General features: G+C 42.9%; 1 protein-coding gene across 2 annotated transcripts; it reads left to right on the plus strand.

Moving 5' to 3' along the window:
• Positions 1 to 962: 962 nt before the first annotated feature.
• dhx34 (DEAH (Asp-Glu-Ala-His) box polypeptide 34) lies at positions 963 to 21735 on the plus strand. 2 transcript variants are annotated; one of them, XM_063204367.1, is made up of 18 exons: positions 963 to 1066; positions 1828 to 2541; positions 2685 to 2801; positions 3128 to 3322; positions 3782 to 4036; positions 7437 to 7539; positions 7961 to 8178; positions 8456 to 8630; positions 9172 to 9365; positions 9732 to 9833; positions 10493 to 10765; positions 14338 to 14511; positions 15502 to 15604; positions 16072 to 16178; positions 18198 to 18440; positions 18979 to 19164; positions 20264 to 20405; positions 20729 to 21735. In XM_063204367.1, exons 2-18 carry the CDS (start codon positions 1846 to 1848, stop codon positions 20878 to 20880), a joined length of 3435 nt encoding a protein of 1144 aa, XP_063060437.1. In that variant the 5' UTR covers positions 963 to 1066; positions 1828 to 1845; the 3' UTR covers positions 20881 to 21735. The 2 variants fall into 2 exon arrangements, with proteins under 2 accessions (XP_063060437.1, XP_063060436.1); XM_063204366.1 differs by lacking the exon at positions 963 to 1066 and having other exon boundaries at positions 1796 to 2541.
• The last annotated feature ends 1649 nt before the right edge of the window (positions 21736 to 23384 follow it).

Raw genomic sequence — 23384 nt, forward strand, 5'->3', positions numbered from 1 at the left:
GTGTTGACTGTTGACAACATTTCAGTTCAATTTTTATCAGACATGTTGGGTCTTAATGGATACAGGATCATTAATGGTGTGTCATTTTTGGTAGTTTACTTTCAGAATTTATGCTGCCCACAATGTCACTTCATTCACAGTGGCTTCTATTCTTTGATTCCATTCCCCCTTAGCGCAGAGCCCATATTACAGACCTATGTCACCAAAATTTTAATAGCTATGTCTTGATATGTCACTTAAGGCTCTCTGTAATGCCATAACAATGTTGTTATGATGTAGTTAAGAATTTTCAGCTTAGATCAAATAGATCACATTTGTGAATGGGTGGCATACATTTCAACATTGGCGGTTTTTGCATTGAGTAAGGTTGGGCAATTGCACAGGGCCTCGCCCAATCAGGGAACTCGTTGTGGCATTACGGTATTCCTGTTTTCCATCTTTATGTAATAATTTAATGGGGGGCTCAAAATTGTTCTTTGCCCAGGCCCTCAGATTTCCTAAAATCGCTACTGCATTTCAAGCAACTGACAACACAATGTGTGACGACAGCGGTCTAGATTACAGTCAATGCATAATACTGTACATTCAAATGGATGTACTGCACGGAATAGAAGGTGTCTGACATAATGTGAAAATGACCTATGCGATTGGCTTGGAATGGATAGGTCACATTTACTATGTTTACATGGGCACTTTTATTCCAATTAGATGTATAAACTGATCAAATATGCATCATGTAAACAGTCAAATAATCTCTATCAAATAATACTATTTAAACTGATTTTATTAGGTGGTTTAAAATGATCATCAACCAAATAAACAAGGAAACTACTTTTTGGATGTTGTAAAAACTGTAGGCCTACTGGGAGCATTATGTTATGCTCTGAGACGCTAGGCCCATAGATGGCAGCAACGTTCTGGATGCCGGCTGACACAAACCCCCGAAGAAGAACACACTGAGCGGCACCGTTTTGTTTACCAGACAACAAGACCAGAGAATGAAGTTATTCTTTGACAAGATACAGAAGAACAAGTAGCCTACTACTTGGGTAAATAAACCCTGCCAGTGAGTACCAACCGAAAAGTCAGTGCGCATAAGTACAAGGGAACTAGATAGCTGATTACCTTACATTTCATGGTGTTGAGGAAATTGGTATTCCTTAAAAAATCCTAGGCTGGATCTCAAAAGGCACACTTGTGCACTTCGGCACTATGTTTCAGTGCGTAACTAATACGCCATACACACTGAAACATGAACACTGAAGTGCACAAGTGCACCATTTGTGTGCTCAGTGACACAGTACAGTAAGAATATATTCAAGTCAGTAAGTGTGCTTTATCATATCCCTGCGTGTGTTTACTGCAGCATGGGAACGGACTTAGACTGCACTTTCTAACCATTATGCGTTTGCTTTTTAATATTTATTTTTCCTCAAAATGCTACTATTACTATGTCAGAACGCTATAAAGGACTTTTAGGAAAAGCACAAAAGCACAACAATTACCTCCTCTTAATGTATGTTCTCTACAAGTCTTCTGTTGTCCAGTCTTGCACTTTAAATGTCTGTATGAGTACTGTCTATGTCTATACTGTCTATGTCCTTACCTAGCTTAGTCTATGTCTACATGGGAAAGCAAGAAATGTAATTTCAAATTCTTTGTATGACCAGTGCATGTAAAGAAATTGACAATAAATCCTACTTGACTTGACTTGACTTGACTTGACTTCGCTGGTAGGCTACATGCAGATGGTGCTTGCAATGCAATGATGCTAGGTGTTGCAGTGAGACAAATTATGAATTGAGCTGTCATATGGTCTACTCGCAGGTCTTCTGGTGTGACAGCATGGCGTCCGTGAAGGTGGAGGACAAATGGGACTGGGATAGCCCCTTATGTCGCGCGCAAATAGATGGAGTGTTTTTCCGTAATCACGACTACATTCAAGCTGGCAGTCAGGAGCACAAGGACTTTTGGGCTTTCTTTGAGCGTTTCCAGCGTTTCAGAGCTAGGAGGGAGATGTCAGGGTCAAAAGACAGTAAATATGATGACCCCAAATGCAGCAGCAAAAGCCACAAAAGTGGCTCGATGGACTTAGGACTGCCTAAAGAATATGATGCCAGGTACAAAATCAATGTGTCAGTTTGTACAAAGGATGTGGAGGAGAAAATGGAAGGCAGTGGTGGGTATCGACGTCAAACTCAATCTGGCCCAGGGAAACAGGAGATTGCAGACTGTCGCTTGGCTTTACTCCATTTCCTGGACTTCAGCCAGAAGCAGAGCTTTAACAAGCTGGCTAAACTTCGTCAGGAGCAGAGGAGCCTGCCTATTTTCCACTACCGGGAGAAGCTAGTGGAGCTGGTGAAGAGCCATTCGGTGGTGGTGGTGGCGGGGGACACTGGCTGTGGCAAGTCTACCCAGGTGCCTCAGTACCTGCTCGCCTCCGGGTTCACCAACATCGCCTGCACCCAGCCCCGACGAATCGCATGCATCTCCCTGGCCAAGCGTGTCAGCTTTGAGAGTCTCAACCAGTTTGGATCCAAGGTAAGTCTGAAGGAAATAGAGGAAAGAAATGGAACATAGAACATACATGTATTCACAGGAACTTGAAGTCCCTTTGTTACATGTGGCGGTATTGCCAACACCAGTGTACTCATCGCCTGTGTTTTGTGGCTTTTTCTTTGCAGGTGGGATACCAGATCCGTTTTGAGACCACACGCACTCTGGCCACCAAGCTTCTGTTCCTGACCGAGGGGTTGCTACTGAGACAGATCCAGGCGGACCCTTTGCTGAGCCAGTACCAGGTTATATAATGCATATATTTAGATATCTCTTTGACATGCACACGTCAGCACGGCCATTGTCTTACACCTCACTACTTGTCTGTACCGTAGAAGGAGCCTCTGATATTTAACAAGAACAGAATGGTCACATGTCCTGTGTAGTTCAAATGTATTTCTAACATGGAAAAACAGGAAATGACAACTGCCACAACAAGAACGGAACCAACACTTGTTTAGAAAAGCTTGTTTTAAATGTCTGTTTATGCGTTAACGTGGGTTTTCAAAAAGATCCATATACAGTACGTGTAAACGGCTTCTAACCCCCTGCTTACCGGAACACTCCCCAGGTGCTTATCGTGGACGAGGTCCATGAGCGCCACCTCCACTGTGACTTCCTGCTGGGCGTGCTGAGGGCCCTGGTGCGCGCCCGGCCCGACCTCCGCCTGGTCCTCATGTCCGCCACCATCAACATCAAGCTCTTCTCCGACTACTTCTGGGGTGCGCCCGTGCTGCAGGTGCCAGGCAGACTCTTCCCCATACAGGTTTGTATTGCATGCATCAGTCTAGACTTTTTTTTGGACAAACGCACCCTTGACCTCATCATGAGCCAGCCCACGCCCCTTGACCTCATTGTAAGCCTGCCAATAAACCCTTCAGTATTAAGAAATGAAATGTAATGGAATAATGGACTAATGCCCCCCATTTGCAACTGAGTGCCCCCCACCTTCTCATATATATATATATATATATATATATATATATATATATATATATATATATATATATATATATATATATATATATATATATATATATATATTAAACTATTTTAGGGATTTTTTTGGGGGTCATCCCTAATCCAGCCATGAAATAAATAAATAAAAAACTACAAAAAAGGATTTAAGTGTGCGAACTCTTCACTGCGAAAAATTACAGTCAGTCTTTGTCCTGCACCTTTTCCTGAAATCTGCAAAGTCTTCTCCACCACCTTCCACCTACAGGTGATCTACCAGCCCATCCCCCCCGAGGAGATGGCGTCTCGCTCGGAGAAGCTGGACCCGCGGCCGTACCTGCGCGTGCTGCAGGGCATCGACCAGCGCTACCCTCCAGAGGAGCGTGGCGACCTGCTGCTCTTCCTCAGCGGCGTGGCGGAGATCTCCACAATACAGGAGGCCTGCCAGACCTACGCCACGCACACACAGCGCTGGATCGTCCTGCCGCTGCACAGCACCCTGTCTCTGGTTCAGCAGGATAAGGTGTTCTATACATTGCATTGCATTACATTACATTACATTACAATTGCTTGAGAGAAAGTGCAATTATTGAAAGATAGAGTGTAATATTGAATAATATGTAATATTATGTAGAAGAGTAACTTTATTGATCCCCAGGGGGACATTCAGGTGTCAAGAATCTTGTATGAATACACACATTTTTGGTTGGTTACTCCCCCTTAATTTGTGCTGCTCATTCACAAATCTCACAAAAAATGTTTTCCATGAGTATTTTGCACCACTTTCAAATTCGAAGTGTCCTGTGACTGGGAAAATGTCCTTTTTCATAGATAGAAAGGTGGATCTTCTCTGTCCACGGCGCCATTTTGAATTTCCAGTAATAGACATCTTTAGGTACAAAAGTGCTTTGGTCAGACTATTAAATATCAGTTCATTACTTGGTAAATGGTTAATGAAAAGATATTTTTTTTGAATGGGCAACATAGTTGCAATACCTACTCTGGCCACCATCCTACCTATCCTTAAAGGGGCATTCCACCGGTGGAGACATGAATATGTTACTGAAAGTGGGTCATATGTATAGTAGAATAGTAACATACATTTCTAATTTGGTGCCTTCTTGGCCAAGAAAAGGCAGAAAATGACTTTTTAGTGCTTGTGGATTTGTGACAACAATCCCCATAATGCACGGCAATGCTCAAGTTCCACAGGCCACACCCAGTTATTTGGGACTCTATGCATCATCCCTCCCTCAGCTTGCAGGCAGTGTTGCCAGATTGGGCTGTTTCCTGCCCAATTGGGCTGCTTAGGATGGTCGTGTGCGGGTAAAAATGGCATTTAGCAGAAAAACCTGCCCAATTTTAGCCATAGAAATCAATAGAATTGGGCGGGATTTTGAGCTTCTAGGCTGGTTTTGAGCAGTTTTTGGGCTGGAAATCATCAGCCTCATCTGGCAACCCTGCTTGCAGGTGCATCACAGTGGGACAGACATCACTGGAAAGGAGAAGCTGGAGCACACTGCAGCTTATGGCGCCTTCACCAGCTCAGGACCTCTCGAGACAGCTGACGACACCATCACATGACAATTGAGTTCTGGAGTTTGGCGCATGAACGCCACTGATCCCGGAACAATCGGGATTCATGCGTGTTTTGTTTTGGTTCTCTTTTCTTTTTTTCACCTCACCTTGAGCCTTCACACCCACGACATATAATTTTAGCTTAAGTAGACTAAATCAAACAGTCAGATACCAGCAGTACTGACATATGTACATCTGCAATTGAATGACATCAACTGGTGTTGTTAATAGTGATTACAAGATGATATTTAGCATTTCTGATACTGTTTACATGCTAGTTCCATGCATGGGCGCCATGTTGATGATGCGTGTGTCGTCATACAAAACATAAGCTCGGGAACTCGTTGTTCTATACTTCCGCCTGAGATCAACCTCGATAATTATCGATCTGACATTGCGTCACCAAATCTTCACGCCCACTTTCCCGAGGTTTTAGGTCGGCTTTCTTGGGATTCTCGACTTTTTGAACTAGGTATTAGTTTTCAAGACTTTATTTTGTGCACACACGCGACCAACGTTTCTGTGTTGCTACACCTTCTTCAGAGTCAAATGATAGCAAGAGAGAGACACACATTTCAAGACTTGACATTCACAGGTGATCCTACTTTGCAGGTAATTGACCCCACCCCCCAACACCAGGACAAGATTGTAGACAATTAGACAGCTTGCCAACTTCCCAAAACAAAATAAAAAAGTGAAAAAAACAATACACCAAGAACATTGTCAATAAAACCACAGCTACAATTATTAGAAGACCACAGCCGCGATGCTGGAACAATTTGTTACAGAGAGCAAGACATATTGTGTTCCTCATTTATGCCCTGAGGCTCCACTGAATTTAGAGTATGAATCCAAAATGCCTTTCCACAAAGCCTCTCTGTCTAATTGTCTGCAATCTTGTCCTGGTGTTGGGGGGTGGGGTCAATTACCTGCAATGAGATGAGACCAATTTAGCCAAACCAAGTGGGATCACCTGTGAATGTCAAGTCCTGAAATGTGTGTCTCTCTCTTGCCATCATTTGACTCTGAAGAAGGTGTAGCAACACTGAAACGTTGGTCGGGTGTGTGCACAAAATAAAGTCTTGAAAACTAAGCTGCAGTGTGCTCCAGCTTCTCCTTTCCAGCTATGCCAGTGACTTACTGGCAGTGTTGCCAGATGAGGCTGATGATTTCCAGCCCAAAAAATGCTCAAAACCCGCCTGGAAGCACTAAATCCCGCCCAATTCTATTGATGTCGATTGGAATAGGGCGAGTTTTCCTGTAAAATGCCATTTTTACCCGCAGACGGCCATCCCAAGCAGCCCAATTGGGTGGGAAACAAGCCAATCTGGCAACACTGCTTACTGGAGCCTCAATGCCAGTGATTTCAAAAGCACTGGGACACTGATCTGTGATAGGTCTGTTAGAGCATTAGGTCCAACCCCCTATGGGCGGGGTTGAAAAGGTGGGAAAAAGGCTTGTAGTCTCAACAGAAATCCACCTCTCTTACACTTCCTATGTCGATGATGCAAAATGACCATTTTTACATCATTGACATAGGAAGTGTTAAGAGATGAATGTGGATTTCTCCAATCTCAGGGGGAATTGAGAGATTTTTGAAAGACCATTCAAAAGTATGACTGGGTGTCTATCAATGGAAAGCCTAATGCAAAATGGGTGGAGTGTCCCTTTAAGTACCAGATACTGTATTGGTTTCAGTCACTGACTCAGCAGGATGGGGTCTTCATTACATTACATCATATTGATCTGCATTACATTACATTGCATTTGGCAGACGCTTTATAACCAAATTGACTTTCAAAAGAGGACATAATCAAAGCCAACATCACTAGCAAATACAAGGTGCACAGGAAATATACAGAACAACAAGTCCAGATGCAAAGAAGGGTTCGTGTTTTTTTTTTTAAGTACAGTACACACACTTGGGTGCATCTAGGCCTCCGTTAAGGCTTCAGCTAATAGTGATGTAGTGCAATTTAGCTACAGGGTATTTATTTACAGTCACTGACTCTACATTAGATTACATGACATTGATTTGGATAAAGGTAGTGTAATGTACAGTTATTTAGGTACAGGGTTACACTCACTGGTTCAGGAGGATATGGTCTTACATTACATTAAACTTATCTGTTGCCTTTATCCAGACTTTTGTAAAAAAAAAAAAAAAAAACATTACATGCATAATGACTTCAGGGAAAAGAAAATGGATTAATTTTCATGAAAGCGTTGATTTCTGTCTAATGTTGATTTATAGATAGAAATATCACAGTTAGGAGGAATGCTGAGATAATGCTGCCCTTAACCATCAACTGGAAATCCTGTGTCATTTCTGTTTCCACCTCCAGGTTTTTGATATATCTCCCCCTGGTGTCAGAAAGTGCATCATCTCCACAAACATAGCTGAAACGTCCGTTACCATCGATGGAGTGCGCTTTGTAGTGGATTCAGGTATGTACAGTATCTTTGTGGACAGACAGACGGCAACCAATTAGCACATTACTCATTTGTTATTGCTTCTAATTCCAGTTGGCATAGTAGTTATATTGTAACTATTATGTTAGTGATAGTTATAAATAGAAATATCAAAGAAATAGCAGATTGTTTTCCTTTTCATATGTAACTGACTTAGTGTAGAGGTGGAATTAAATTAAAAAAAAAACCATTCATTCATTCATTCTTTCATTCTCAGGTAAAGTGAAATAAGTAATTTTGACCCAAGGCCAAAACAGTGTAATACAGTAGGATCATCTGAATTGAGCTTTTTTTCTTAGCTATGAAACAAACAAAATATATTAATCAGAGAAAAGCAATGCAGCCCCTGAATACTTAATCAAATCTGCTTCTGCCATGCTGTTGCCCCTGTCTTCAGGTAAGGTGAAGGAGATGAGCTTTGACCCGAAGGCCAAGATGCAGCGTCTGCAGGAGTTCTGGATCAGTAGGGCCAGCTCGGAGCAGAGGAAAGGCAGAGCGGGTCGCACAGGGCCGGGGGTCTGTTACCGCCTCTACGCAGAGTCCGACTACGACGCCTTCGCTCCCTATCCCGTCCCCGAGATTCACAGAGTGGCTCTGGACTCTCTGGTGCTGCAGGTACAATATTCCAGACACACATACACACGCACACACATGCACACACACAGCATTTCGTTTGAAGCAGCACTGCAGTTAAAAAATGCTTATTTCCTAAATAAATATTACCCAGGTTCAGTTCTACAATTGTTGAGTCAATCTGCGCATATGGAAGTAGGATCTCCAAATCATAGCTTAAGTTCCCCTTCCAGATGCAAGTCGACGAAACACCGAATTTGCATCAGGAAATTACTTTTTTTTTTTTTTTTTTGCTTCGCGCCTTTTTGTGTCTTTTCAGATGAAAAGTATGGGCCTGGGAGACCCTAGCTCCTTCTCCTTCATCGACCCTCCCCCGGCCTCCAGTATCCAGACGGCCATGACGTACCTGAGGGAGCAGGGGGCCCTGGACGTCTCCGGAGAGCTCACCACCATCGGGAGCCTGCTGGCCCAGCTGCCTGTGGACGTGGTCATTGGTGAGGAGAGACATGGGTCCCATTAGAGGGGGCGCTACATTACAACACCTTGCTGCCCTGGCATTCGACTTACATCAGTAACATTTACAGTCATTGCCACACAGTGTCATCTGTATTCTATAACGTATTCTCAAACACTTACTTTTACCTTTAAACACCCTTGTTACATTGCTTATGAGGCCTGTCCTAAGATTGGACTAAGCTTTAATTGTATTGCCATTAGAGTTTCATAGCAAAATGACACAAGCACAATTTTTTGACATTTGCATTTTATTTTTAGAAATGACTGTTCATACATCCTATCATCTGTGTCAATTCTTTCCAGTCAAATATTTTGAGAGCATACTTTTTAAACCTGAATGAAATGCATTTTGCAATGCAATGCATTGCCCAATACAAAAACAGTCAATTTCCCACAATGTTTCAAAATGGATATACGTAATATTGCTCATGCCACTACTGTATTTGTATACTATTTCTTTTATATTATTTATCTTTTGCATCTCTTTCTCTGTGTGTGTCCGTGTCCGTGTGTGTTCAGGAAAGATGTTGGTGCTTGGCTCCCTGTTTAACCTCGTGGAGCCCGTGTTGACGGTCGCTGCAGCTCTGAGTGTCCAGTCTCCGTTCCTGAGAAGTGCACAGCACAACCCAGACTGCGCCACAGCACGCCAGCCTCTGCACAGCAACCAAGGAGACCCCTTCCTTCTCCTCAACACGTTCAACGCCTGGGTGCAGGTCTGACGCCTCAATTTTTGTATAGCTCACATGGAGAAAATCATCACCTTTCTGGCTTTTGGGCCAAATGAAACATTCTGACTGCGGTCTGGATGTGCACTTGGGCTTGGCCCGTTATTAATTTACTGATTACACATATGTGCATATTTTTAAATACGGTTATTTTTGTATCCGTTTGCTGGGTAAATATGACTGGGATAAAAATAGAACTCCATTGTGACAGGTTCGTTTTAGCCCCTAAATGTTTCTAAATGTGCATTTTGAAACTCTATTTACATGTAAATTAGAGGCCAAAAAAAAGCATTTTCAAAAATATCCATATACGTGTGCACAGCTTCCAAGATGGCCCTTGTGTGGTGTGTGCAGGTGAAGGGCGAGCGAGGTGGAGGATCCAGGAAGTGGTGCAGGAGACGTGGCCTGGAGGAGCAGAGACTCTACGAGATGGTCAACCTACGCAGGCAGTTTAAGGTATGGGGCCACCTAGGGCGCATTCAGGCCAACTGAGAACCGTGCCGGTGCCTGTTCCCGCACCTAATCCTGAACCGGACGTCGTGTCCACGCCACAGATGTACTAGGTTTTTCTCCCTGCGAATCGTGATGACAACGTGGCCGTCAGCAGGTTCATCCGGGTAAAACAGTCACGTGCGGAAAAGGTTCAGAGCAAATTATGAACACGGGCGTTTTGCAGATAAGCACTTTAGTGCCGAACGTAACTGGTGCGGGCACCAGCTTCATTCTGGTCGGCTTGAAAAGAAAACCCTGCTGGTGTCACCTAGCTGGCGGCGACCCTGTCTGCACAAAGAGGCTACTGTAATTATTAATATCAATGTTCGTCTATAATATGTAAAGTGCAATTCATTGCCTGTATTTGACATGAAATAGCCAACAGCAGGCTTGCCGTGGCCAACCGGTTGGGCACTCGTCTACCATGCGGCTGACCTGGGTTCGGTTCCAGGCCCAGGTCCTTTGCCCTCCCCCTCCCCATCTCTCTCCCCATTCGCTTCCTGTCCACCTCTAGCAATGTCCTGTCGAATAGACAAAAAAACAAAATATTTAAAAAAAAAAGAACCAACAGCTTCTTAACTGGCAATAAACAAACACAAACAAACAAACGAATCCTCCTCCAGGAGCTGTTGAGGAGCCACGGTCTGCTGGAGGAGGAGAGAGGGGTGGCGACCACCCCCGAGGAGCAGCAGCGGCGGCGCCAGAGGCTGACCGAGCGTCACCAGCTGCACCAGCTGAAGAGGGAGCATGACCTGCAGGAGGGCGCTCGCCGCAAGGTGCTGCGGCTGGACGAGGGCGGAGGAGACGGCGGCGCCGCGGGAGACTCATCTGGAGATGATGACGACGGAGCAGCAGCCAGGGGGAAGAAAGGCGACGGGCAGAACCTGGACATACAGGTGTGTACCTGGACATACAGGTGTGTAACTGGGGCTAATACTACAAAGCTGGAATTCCTGTAATAGACATCTTTGGCTGTAAAACGTACTGTATTTTGCTTAGTCCAGTAAATATTAGTTTATTACAGAGTAGATATTCATGTAAACAGGGTTCCCACGGGTCATGGAATTTCTGGAATATCATGGAATTTCATAAAACTTTTTCCAGTCATGGAAAGGCATGGAAAGGGTGGGTGGGATGGTTAGACGGTTACATTCATAACAAGCTCTGGTGCATATACAGTAGTCATATAGTCCATATAGTCCCTTCAGTCCATATAATCCTTTGAGACCATCATTTCAGTCCAAGGGTCTGCAAGGGTATTTACAGGGGGGAAAAAAGACAAAAAGAAATAAAAAGCACTCAGCTAAGAAGAGGAAAGAAGAAGAAGAAGAAAGAGAGAGCAAAAAATACACAAAAAAACATGCATCACTTACACCATGGAATTTTCTTAATAGTTGTGTAGAAGCAAACACTTTTTTGTTTCGTGTATAGCATGGTTATACTACAACGCTCCGCCAGAGACGGTTTGGTTTCGCGCTGTAATGTGTAACATTCTAGAATGCAATGAGCTCAGCTGGCAGTGGTGTTGCGTCGGTTTTCACACTTAAAAAAAAAAATTAACGTCATTTCTTTTTACGCAAGTGGTCATGGAAATTCTGTTTTTTTGGGTCTGGAAAGTCATGGAAAATCATGGAATTTTATATCTGAATTGGAGTGGGAACCCTGTATACAAATTGGGGATGGGTAGCATAGCTCCAATGCCTACGCTGGCCACAGTCCTATAGACCTACTCTACCTTTAAGGTAAACTGAAATCTTTCATAATATTGATGTTACAGACCCCAGACTTCAAAGTGTGGTTTCTCGATATGAGATGGATGATGCATCACTTAACCCTCTCTTCAGACAGAAGTGTGGATTCAGAAGTTGTGATTTCATTATCACATAATTCAGTTCACCTGGTTCAATTTGTGCAGTTATCCTGCACCTGGCTGAAGAATCAAGTTAATTGGTGTTCATTTGAAGCACCTGACATGTTTACCTAGCAAAACAAACAATTAACAGGTTTTTGAGATTGTTTAGTTTATATATTATTCAAGTCCTCATGTAAACAAAATAAACTGATATTTTATATTTGTTTATTGTCAAACACATAGGTTTCTGTCAATATTTTGGTTTGTTCAAGACACAAGGTTTCTTCGTCCTCTTATCACTGTTAGATCATGAACATGCAAGGAAATCAACTGAACAGATCATGTTAACCAAATTGAATTTGGTTATCGAATTGCTTAAATGTGCGTACATTCTAGCCTGGCGACGCCATCCTTGTACTCCACCCAAAGATTTTGTCTCCGCACATTGTCTGGCAAAAGCCTCGAGCTCAGTTCTCTCACTGTTTAGCCAATCAGCAAACAGTTGTAGGCGAGTACATCTGTGCAAAAAAAGACCTAACCCAAAAAAAAATGATACAAAAGGTTTTTCAACTGATTTTGTTACCTCCAAGTGTCCTTAATAACATACTAAAAATCTAGGAAAATCTGACTTCAGGAAAGGTGTCATTTTCCAGATCAAAGTTTTTAAAAATAAAGGTTACTACATGATAATTACATTGGCATGAACTAACATGTTTTCAGGATCTGTTTGTTTGGAGTGCTGTTTGGGTGGATAAAGACACTACTGCTATGATAATATCCATGTGCTGTTTGTCAGGGCATATCATCAGTGATGAATCAAGGTGTTATTAGGTATTTTGGGTCTTTCAGCAGCTGAACTGAATAGACAGGAGCCACTACATGTGTAAGTAGAGGGCAAGGTGAAACGGTTGGTACTGGAGACAGACAATGTCCTGAAAGGACATAGGGCTTTAGCATAGCTTTCAGGTAAGCCAGAGCAGGGCCTGTTGTAGCGTCATAGGCCTTGGGTCAGGGCCTTGTATTCAATTAGGGCATGAGAAAGAGGACATGACTGGGAAACTGAGGCTATGTGGTCAGAGAATGATAGATGGTCATCAACAATGACACCTAGATTTCTTGTGGCCTTATTTGAGGCAACAGTAGCAGAATCCATATTGAGCTTGATATCATGGAAACCTAAATCTTTGGCTGGGATCACCAGCAGTGCATTTGGGCGAGGCTCAACTGAAGGTTGCATTCCTTCATACTTGTGGATAGTTCAGAGAGGCAAGCGGAAATGTGTGTGACCGTGGAGTCATCTGGCACAAAGTAACTGTGCTTCATCGGTGTGACAGTAGTATGAGAAGCTGTGAGAACAGATAACATGGCCCAGTGATATAGTGTACATGGCAAATAGGGGTCCCAGCAACAGCCCTTAGGACACCTCTGTGGAGAGGCTATGATTTGAGGACAGCTGACCTTGCCCTTGATACATGCTAACAATGATACCACCAGACTCAAAGAATGTCTGGAAGAACTTGAGACACATAAAACTCAATTATTTAGATGTTAAATAATCATGTTTTGAAAAAAAAAAATGCTAGCTGGTGTGTCTGCACAAAGATTTTTAGATTTACTACAAAACAAAAAGAGATGTCCATAATCTCTTCTGAAGATATCTTCTGGCTTACTAGAAACAAAATAAAAGAGTAATTTTGAGCTTGGCTTTTTCAGATTTTGAGGTTTTGCATTTTGAAATTTAATGCATATTTAATTAGATATAGTCCAATTACCATATTAAAACATAACATTTCAGAAAACTTGCAATACATTTTTTTCTCACAAATATGTGAGTAATCACCGGATTAAGTTTCATGGTGATATCGGCAAGCTAAATTTTTTTGGCCTATTCACCTGGAGTGTCTCTTGACCCTTATAATAAGCCTATGGCAGCCATGTTGAAAAAAACTCATTTCCCAAAGTCAGATTTTACTAGATTTTTAGTATGTCATTTAGCAGGCCCAATAGTAATAGAATCCATTAAAAACCTTCTGTATACATTTTTTTGGGGGTTAAACCATAAATGTACTCGTCTATTGAGAGTGGTGACGTAGAACTCACCCGCGAGCTCCGTTACTGATTGGTTAAGGTAACTATATTCACACTTTCGTTTTGCTATTTGTATGCTTTTGCGACGCTATAACGTAACAGGCATGCTAATAAAGCACAAAATGGGTTTTAATTTGAGTTTGGAACTTCAATTAATTTAAATGATAGAGTAAGATCAGACCATCTCCCATCGTCCACGGAGACGGATTCCTCATGGCTTTTGCCAGACTGATTGACAGAGTCCATTCAGCACTACTGACAGATTATTCCTGTTACATTACATTACATTACATTACATTAGACTTAGCTGATGCCTTTTATCCAAAGCGACTTACAGATACTTAGGTACAGGGTATTGGTTCTGGTCCCTGAAGCAGTGTGGGGTGAGGTGCCTTGCTCAAGGGCACCTCAGCCATGGATGACGGTGCTGGTAAGGGTGGGATTTGAACATGCAACCCTCTGATCTAAAGGCCAGCACTCTAACCATTGAGCCATGGCTGCCCCTGTTCCCTATTGCGCCCCCTGCAGGAGGTGAAGTTTAAGCTGCGCCACAACGTTGACCAGCTGCAGGAGGTGGCCAGTGCCAGTCAGGACCTGTCGTCACGGCGCCAGGCCCTCCTCAAGCTGCTGCTGTGCCGCGGCCTCTACCCCCAGCTCGCTCTGCCTGACGAGCACAACGCCACCCGCAAGGACTCAGAGCAGGTCAGTCTAGAACTAGTCCAGCCCAGACCTTGCCTGACAGGCCAGATCATTTGTTTTGAATTCCTTCGTAATCCACGAATGGTCTGATTACGGTTCTCTGGGGAGGAGTTTCAGTGGGTTGTCAGACAACCAGCGTTTTCGGCCAATAAGCTAACACACTTGGGAGCATAATAACTTGCGTCATGAACGTCAACTGTCAGCAATTGGTCAGAGCTCATTTCAAACCAGTGCTGAGCTCACTCCTCCCGCCCACGTGCTCCAGGGCACAGAGGACCCAGACCTAAAATGAATTCTGAAGTAATTACTGTAATGTGGTCTGGTAAAACCAGGCTATCCCAGACCAGCCGCGTCCGCAGATATTAAATACTGTACACGTGTAAACACATGTGAATAAAAGTAAAAACTCCATTGTGACAGGTGCGTATTAGCCCCCCAAATGGGACATTTTTAAAATTATATAAATAAAAGTTTTGAGAGGTGCATTCCTAAACTTATGTGTAAACAAGGTTTTCAAAAATATCCATATGCGTGTTAACAGCTTGTAAGAATGCATGTAGATTTCAGTATCCCCATCATCATCATTAGCCTGGCAACGCCATCTTATGTACTGCCACCCAAAAATTTTGGCTCCGCACATAGTCTGCCGAAAGCCTCCTTGATCGGTTCGCTCACTGTTTAGCTGTCTTTATGCTGGCATCAACCAAATAGGGATGTGCTATGTTGAACCTGGAATATTGGCTTGTTGAGAACGGAGGATTGTGACAATGTTGTGTCTACACACAAGTGTGTTAGAATGTTGGTAGCCATTTGAAGCACACATTGTCCCAATGAAACATTCTTACAAAGATTTGGCTACTCAAGTTTTTCAATAACCCGACTGTGTTAATCGTTAAATGTGTGTCTAACATTGAGGAATTGGTGAAAAGAATGGTATTGGAAAAAATATATATTGTTCAGGCTTGTGCTATATGTTTTTAATTGGTGTTTCAGATATTTCACACGCGGAATAAGCAGGGGGTGGTCATCCACCCCACCAGTGTGTTTGCCAGTGACCCTGAGTGTCTCCATGTTCCTGAGCAGGACAGCGGGCCAGGTAAGTGGCACTCGCAGGTCACCTGCACAGACCACATCCACATTAACAGAAATTATTCTATTTTCATCATGTTGCCTAGGCAGAGATTATAAGAGTATAATGTATAATATCCAGTATCTCTGGCCTAGGTTCTACATATTATTGTGCCGGGGGACACAAAAAATATTTTGCCAAGTTTAATATTGTACTAATTTTGCTTGTTTCGAGTTTTGCTTCTTTTGAATCGATTTGATTCGCTGCAACAACCTGTTGACTATTGAGATGTCAGAATGGAACACTGAATTTTACCTCATGAAATGATTGCCTCATGAAATGATTTACCACGTTTAAATAATGGTTTCACCCTATGAAAGTGAAGCATGACAGACATACTACATTTAAATGGTATTAACAATTAGCCTGGGAAGTCCCATGCTACCTTACACACTCGTTCCGATCTGACTCTTGTCTCGTCTCTCTCCTGGCAGGGCTAAATAAGGGCCAGACTGGCAAACATCAGCTGCTGGCCTTCGTCACGCTGCTGGAAACCAACAAGCCGTACGTGTCCAACTGTGTACGAGTTCCAGCACTACAGGTGACCACACGCACACGCACAAACACTCAACCAGATTGTCACATACACAATTTACATGAATTGATTTACATTGTCTTACTGTTTTGGAAGGTTAAAATTGGTCATAATTCTTTCAGAGAAAAGCAATGAATGTGTGCATGTTGAATCCCTCTTGATAAACAGCATTTTTTAAATTATTTTCTTTGTGAAATAAATAAACCTAGTCCCATTGTTAACTCATAGGAGTTCCCACATTCCCATATTGTAATGTTCCCCAAACATCATACCGTATGAACGCATACGGTAGCTCAACATGCCGAATATGTGTTGTGTTGTCACTGCTCAAATGATATAGCCAAACAGTCGTGGCTGAGCATGGACTGTGTTCATTTAGGCTACACGATGTAGCTAGTACAAACCCCAACTCCGATGAAGTTGGGACGTTTGGTTAACAGTGAATAAAATCAAAATGCTATCATTTTCAAAACATTCAATCTATTCATTAGATGGAGAATAGTGAAAAGATAACATATTAAGTGTTAAAACCGAGAAAAAATATTGTTTTGGGGGACATATGTACTCATTTCTAATTTGATAAATCCAACACGTCTCAAAAGAGTTGGGACGGGGACAATAAATGGCAGCAAATGTCGAGGAAGACTAAAAACAAAACAAAAGACAACACTTAACAGTTAAATACATTAACCGATGAGATGATTTTATATAAAAAACAGTGTTAATTCCTATCTTGGACATGATTTCACCAGCTTAAATGGTGGGTGTATTCCTTGTCATGTTTTGCAGTGTTTTCCTTTCTGTAGTGCTTACAGTGTGACGGGTCTTGACCAAAAACCCACCATTTAATCACCTGCTGGTCCTTATGATGGAGCCAAACTGTTAAAACATAGTAGAGAATGCAATTTGACCTTACTATGTGGCAGTAATCGAAGATCTCCCTTCAAAATATAATGCATGAGTGGCTTTTCATGCTGTTTAAAACCCATTTATACCATTCAGCACTGTATTTAACTCTACAGATGAGTGAGAACATCTTAACCAATGCACTACTGCACCCGCATGCCATCATGGAGGCTGACTTTTGAAGCTAGCACTAACACAAGTTGGATGGTCCATTTTCACTGTAGCACAGGATGTGCAATGCTCTATTATTGTCAAAAAGAATGGACTTCTACAACTTCTGCTGACTTCTGTAAGCAAAGGACAGTTTCCCATGTCTTCTGGGTTTATTTCAAGTGAGCTCAGGTGCTTAGGAGAATGTTACACCCCTGTATCATTTGCACGCATTAAGCATTCTTAATATGGTCAATTTTCAATAGCTCTAGCACTCCAGGAATTAGAGTGAGACTACAGCCAATATATATTTCATGATGTCATGAACCTATACAATGATTTCAGTAACAAAAATATGTCTTATATACACTCAATCGTGGTAAATCAAAGGGAATTCAAAAATGTATGTAATAACTATGGTAATTATTCCCTTTTCATCTTTAATTCTGAGTGACTCAGCCTCTCTGTGATGATCTTATACCTGGACACCTATATTGTCCGTCAGTACAATTCATTTTGAAATGTTCTTCTTTGTTGTTTTTTCTTATTTGGATGTTTACTAACTTTCACTGATCCCCGTCCCAACTCTTTTGAGACGTGTTGGATTTATCAAATTAGAAATGAGTACATATGTCCCCCAAAACAGTATTTTTTTCTCCGTTTTAACACTTAATATGTTGTCTTTTCACTATTCTCCATCTAATGAATAGATTGAATGTTTTGAAAATGATACCATTTTGATTTTATTCACTGTTTACCAAACGTCCCAACTTCATCGGAGTTGGGGTTTGTAGGTTAATGAGATATTCGGTTTGTTTTCCCCCAAAAAGAGGCATAACGCACATTCACGAGCAAAGTACCCGGATGGCCGCTCATGCGTTTAGTGTGATGTGCCCTAAACACCATGCCGTATGAATGAATAGGTTTCCCATGATGTTGACCATGTCTTCTCCCGTCTTGTCTTGTCAGCTTCTCCTGTTGGTGGCCAACTGCCTGGACAGTAACGGGGAGTGCACGCGGCTGGTGGTGGACGGCTGGCTGGAGCTGTGCCTGACGGACGGCGAGCGGACGCTGGGCGTGGTGTCCACGGCGCTGGAGCTGCGGGCCGAGTGGGAGCGCCTCCTGCAGGCCCAGCTGTGCAAGCGCAGGCCCTCCCATCGCGAGCTGGAGCACCTGAGCGAGAGGCTGGTGCGCTTCCTGCTCTACACAGAGGTGAGCCATGTCACCACCAGAGACGGTGGAAAAGGTGGAGATGATTCAAGCCCTTACTTTCTCTGGGATCCATTCTGACGTCAGGTGAACTGGTCTTTAGGAGGCCAGCGCAGGTTGAGAATAAATAGAGTTCCCTTAGCCCTGTAGATGGCAGTTGCGCACATATACCTCTTTTCCACTGCCGGTTTTCTGGTAGGCCTCCAGCTTGACACAGTGCGACTCGGCCGCCACTTTTTGCTTTACGATTGAGCTGCTTTGTGCCTATTCGAAAAGCAAAACATGGCGGCAGAGTCATGCTTTGTTGAGCTGTAGTCCTACCAGTAAACCAGCAGTGGAAAAGAGACAATAGAGAAGAAGGAGGGTACAACGTCGCCTTAAGAGGACGAACTTGAGCACACTCCTTTACGTTGGCTAGATGTGGTTTGCGGTTGATCTTAGTCTACGAGACTATCTGATGTGATGTTCTACTGATTCAATGATTTAAACTAAACTAATACCAGTAACTAAAATGCTACAACAAATGTTGGTTTCCGGCCAGGTCAACTACACCATACGGCGGCTTACAGCTCTCCAGTCCCAGAACCTGTACATTGGTCCGCAGAGAGACGTGACGGCCGCGGACGCCCAGGCGCTCAAGACCATCTTCCCAGGCTGGGACCCGCAGCCTGACCCCATCAAGGGCGGACTCCGCGTCAGCAGCTACTTCACATACAACTGCCTCAGTGTAAGGGGCTCACACTTTTGTATTGTCAATCATTCAAAATTTATATACTATGGTTGACCTTCTTATTTGTTGTCTGGAGATATTTACGTGCTTAAACATCAATGGTGGCAATACTAAATGGGCAGGACTGTATATAGGAAGGTGAGTAAATCCTCCTGTATACATATACATCGTCATTGTGCTATATATAGTATGTATATATTTGGCATAGTAATGACACATTTATATGTATACACACATGCAGGAGCATTTACTCAACTTTCTTCAACTTTATTAACCACACACATTAGTTAACCAACCAACCATATTTTTTATTCTCTGCAAATTGGAAATAACTACTTTTTTTCATAATCTTATATTGGCTTACCTGTACCATGCCATGACTTGCGAGATCAGGATCACATCAGTTTATGCCATATCGGTAGAACCTACCTTGTAATGTGTCCTGTGTACTGGTGAATTAGCACTTGTGCACTTGTGCTTAAACAAATAGCGATTAGATTGGACAGACCAGAGGCATTGTTTATGTCCACATCAATTAAACATGAAAGCCGAACTGAGAAACTGGGAAACTCCAACTCCCATTGTCATTGTGACACAGCACTCCACAGCACACAAGTTAACAATGCACACACTGCACAAAATGAAATTTATGCCTCACCTGTGCAAAGGGCAGCCCCCAATGGCACCCGAAAGGGAGCAGTGTGGCGGGGCGGTACCATGCTCAGGATACCTCAGTCATGGAGGGGTGGGGGAGAGCACTGATAAATTACTTAACCCATTGATGCTGGATGTTGAGTTGCGCAACATTGGCCCTGGTGCCAGGAGCTGCATGACGCAACATCCAGGCTCATGAGATTTGAGACAATTTTAATAAAAATCTTGGTATGCTAGAGCTAAATTAACACAAGACGAGTGTCTTAGTGCTTAAATGCAACTTATCTCGTGCTTTTATGCGCTTCAGAGGCTGAGAGATTTTTATAGGCTGACTGAGTAACTTTCCCCAAAAATGGCATTTAGCATTTAGGAGCCATTTCTGCAGGTGCTATAGGCACCAATGGGTTAATTTGATTGTATTGTGTGTCTTGTCATGTCCCAGGACCCTAGTGACCTGTACAGCGAGTGCCTGCGCACCTTCTGGACGTGTCCCCACTGTGCCCTCTACATGCCCTTCACCCCACTGGAACGCATGCAGCACCAGGCCACATGCAAACCCCCTGAGGAACAGGGCAAGCAAGAGGGTGAGAACTAGTGTGTGTGTGTGTGTGTGTGTGTGTGTGTGGTGTGTGTGTGTGCGTGTGTGTGGTGTGTGCGCGTGTGTGTGCGTGTGTGTGCGCGTGCGTGCGTGCGTGCGCGCGTGTGTGTGTGTCTTTGGGTTTTATGGACTTGCACTAAATTGCCTGATAAATCCCACCCTAGCCTCAGTTTCTGAAATTTCTGAAACATGGATGCAGTCTATCAATGATCCATTGCTCAGAAAAAATATTCTGAGTGTATAGAAGGCAGTTCTGGGCTCTGCTGATGCCAGACTAGTTTCACAGCTCTCTCTCTCTCTCTCTCTCAGAAGCTATTGATGACTCCAAGACCCCCCCATCCTCCTCCTCCACCACCTCCTCCCTGTCTCGGCTTTACCACTGTGACATCTGCAACAAGGACTTGACCCTCACCTCCACAGAGATCCTCAAGCACAAGCGACAACATGCAGCCACAAGCTAAGGAAGACCATGGCCAATAGCAATACTTCACCCTTCAATGACTGGCCTGCTCTATTAGGCTGCTCTCCTTGTACTTACTGTATGTAACTTGTTGTACACAGGGCCCGCAACCACCAAACATTTGGTTGTGACGTTCAAAAACGATTACTTGGTGAAACCGAATCAGAGAGGCTCTAAGGGTATTAGAAGAGACTCTACTCGCCACTTTTCCGGGTGGTACTGCACTCTAGAGGCGCCAACAGAGGAGTGCAGACTCTATTCAGAATGAATGGGCTGCGCTCTCTCAACAGTGCCCCTAGGTAAACCGCAGGCATGGGTCGGATGGTGAGTTTGAAGGCTGTATGTATGTAAACAGGCTGTGACGGAAGGCTGAACTCTGTTGAAGATTGAAATGTGCCCCCTCCTCCCTCCCCATGCACTGATTAGGTGCTTGTCTGATAGTAAGACCAAGCCCATCCTGAACACCCGGCCGGGCCCAGGCTTAACATGGAGTGTTTTTTGGACTGAACTGCTTGTGTCCGGCAAGGCAAAGCTACTGCTCTATTTGTGGCTCCTGGTCTGCTCCAGAGTGACTGTTCAATAGAACAGAGGTGCATTTCTCAAAACCATAATTGCTAACTTTGTTAGCTACTTTGTTGTTTTCCATGCAATTTCCCATTGCCAGCTACCTAAGTTCCTAACTGGCTAGTAGCAACTATGCTTTCAAGAAACGCACCCCTGGTTTGGTTACATGCAGCAAAGTCTACATCATTGTCAAGATTGAACATGCAAAACCGTTTATAACACTGACTTTGATTGAAAACAATATCCGTTTCAGTGCAATGTTATCAATTAAAAATGTAATGTATATATTTTTATGAAATGAAGTGTGTGTTGTGTTCTTTCTTTCTCTGCTTCTCACCATGCCATGTTATGTAACATGATGGCAGTCTCTAAGCCATTGAGAATTTTCAAGCACACTCAGTCAGAGCCCATAGTCTCCACCTAGTGGATTTCCTGAGGGTACAGTATGTACAGGTCCAGCGCTACCATGGGTGGAGTAGGCCTAAGGCATCAGGATAAATGTTCGGTTACACTTTATTCTGTTCACTATAACAGTGGATCTACCACATTAGGTACAGTGTAATAACCATTGTTATCATATTTAATGCCATGTAATACCAGTGTAACACCATGGACCATTTTTATACTTACATGTATGGTAAGGGTTGGTACACGGTATTACACTGGTATTACATGGTATTTAATATTGTTACAGTGGTTAGCCTACACTGTACCTAATGTGGTAGATCCACTGCAATAGTGAACCATTAAAATAAAGTGTTACCAAATGTTTGAATGCTCTCTAAGAGTAAGCCTAGGCTACATCGAGGCAGCATTAACATTTATGCATTAACATAGCAGGTTCGTCCAGCTGTCTTATCTTGTAAATGTTATTAACCTTTGGTAGAGAGAGAGACTCTTGGACATCACAGCAGTTACGGTTGTGGACCATATCATTGAAGTAAAAACGTACACACAATATTTGGAGAGCAAACATTTCATTAAAATATAGAGTGAGGGTTTAATTAATGATACAAACCCACGATATGTAACACCTCAAAGCAGCACGTTGGCACAAAGTCAGAGAAGTAAGACAGCACAGAAAATAAAAACCCGTTTCCAAAAATAAATAAAGGATCAGAATAAATATCTCCATAAATAAATAAACAGGTAATATTTTTCATTAATTACTGTCAACTCAGAAATACATATTAAAATATGCACATTAGCAGAAATAAATTACTCAAATAAAAAGAGTACTTTTACGTACATACTTACTTGGAAATGATTATTGATTAATTAAATCAAAAGGCACATTTATTTAAGATGTAAGGATGGGGCTCTCTAGGATGATCTGCAAGGGTCTGATTTCCCCTTTTGTGTTTTTGAGTGTGCAACAATTATGCACTGTGTATGTATTGTCTATGTGTGTGTGTTTTTGTGATTATCAGAGATATGGCAGCACTGTAGGCCAGTATAATGTCTACAGTATATTGGGTAATACTTTACTTGACGCCGGCATCATATCTATGATGTGACAGTGTCATAACAGTGACATGTCATAAACATTATGTCAGTGTCATGAACATTTTATGACATGAATTAACATTCGGTTTTGTAAAGACAGTCCCAAACAATGTCAACTTTTCATGACCATAAAATGTTAACAATATTGACAATGTTTATGACTCATTCACGACTGTGTCGTGACACCCTTTTGACACTGTTATGATGTATGTCATGGGGTGCGTACGATGCCGGCGTCAAATTAAGTGTAACCGTACATTGCACTGCTGTGTTACCCACAACCCCCCTGAGTTGACCATGGGAGGAAGTTGACACACAGCGAGCACATTCTGACAGCTCATGTCACTGCACTCAGGGGACTGGGCACTGCCGCCACCACCACCACCGTCACACTGGCCTAAAAACACAATCACTCTAATATAAAGTGATGTATTG

Source organism: Engraulis encrasicolus, chromosome 8, assembly GCF_034702125.1.
Source record: "Engraulis encrasicolus isolate BLACKSEA-1 chromosome 8, IST_EnEncr_1.0, whole genome shotgun sequence".
In the NCBI taxonomy this organism is placed as follows: Eukaryota; Metazoa; Chordata; class Actinopteri; order Clupeiformes; family Engraulidae; genus Engraulis; species Engraulis encrasicolus.

Bases quoted from the DNA above. Each gene is read 5' to 3' on its own strand.
- dhx34 (XM_063204366.1), top strand. From the start codon at position 1,813: ATGGTCTACTCGCAGGTCTTCTGGTGTGACAGCATGGCGTCCGTGAAG. The intron at 4,037-7,436 runs GTGTTCTATACA...TTCCACCTCCAG, and splicing joins CTCTGGTTCAGCAGGATAAG to GTTTTTGATATATCTCCCCC. The intron at 10,766-14,337 runs GTGTGTACCTGG...CGCCCCCTGCAG, and splicing joins GGCAGAACCTGGACATACAG to GAGGTGAAGTTTAAGCTGCG.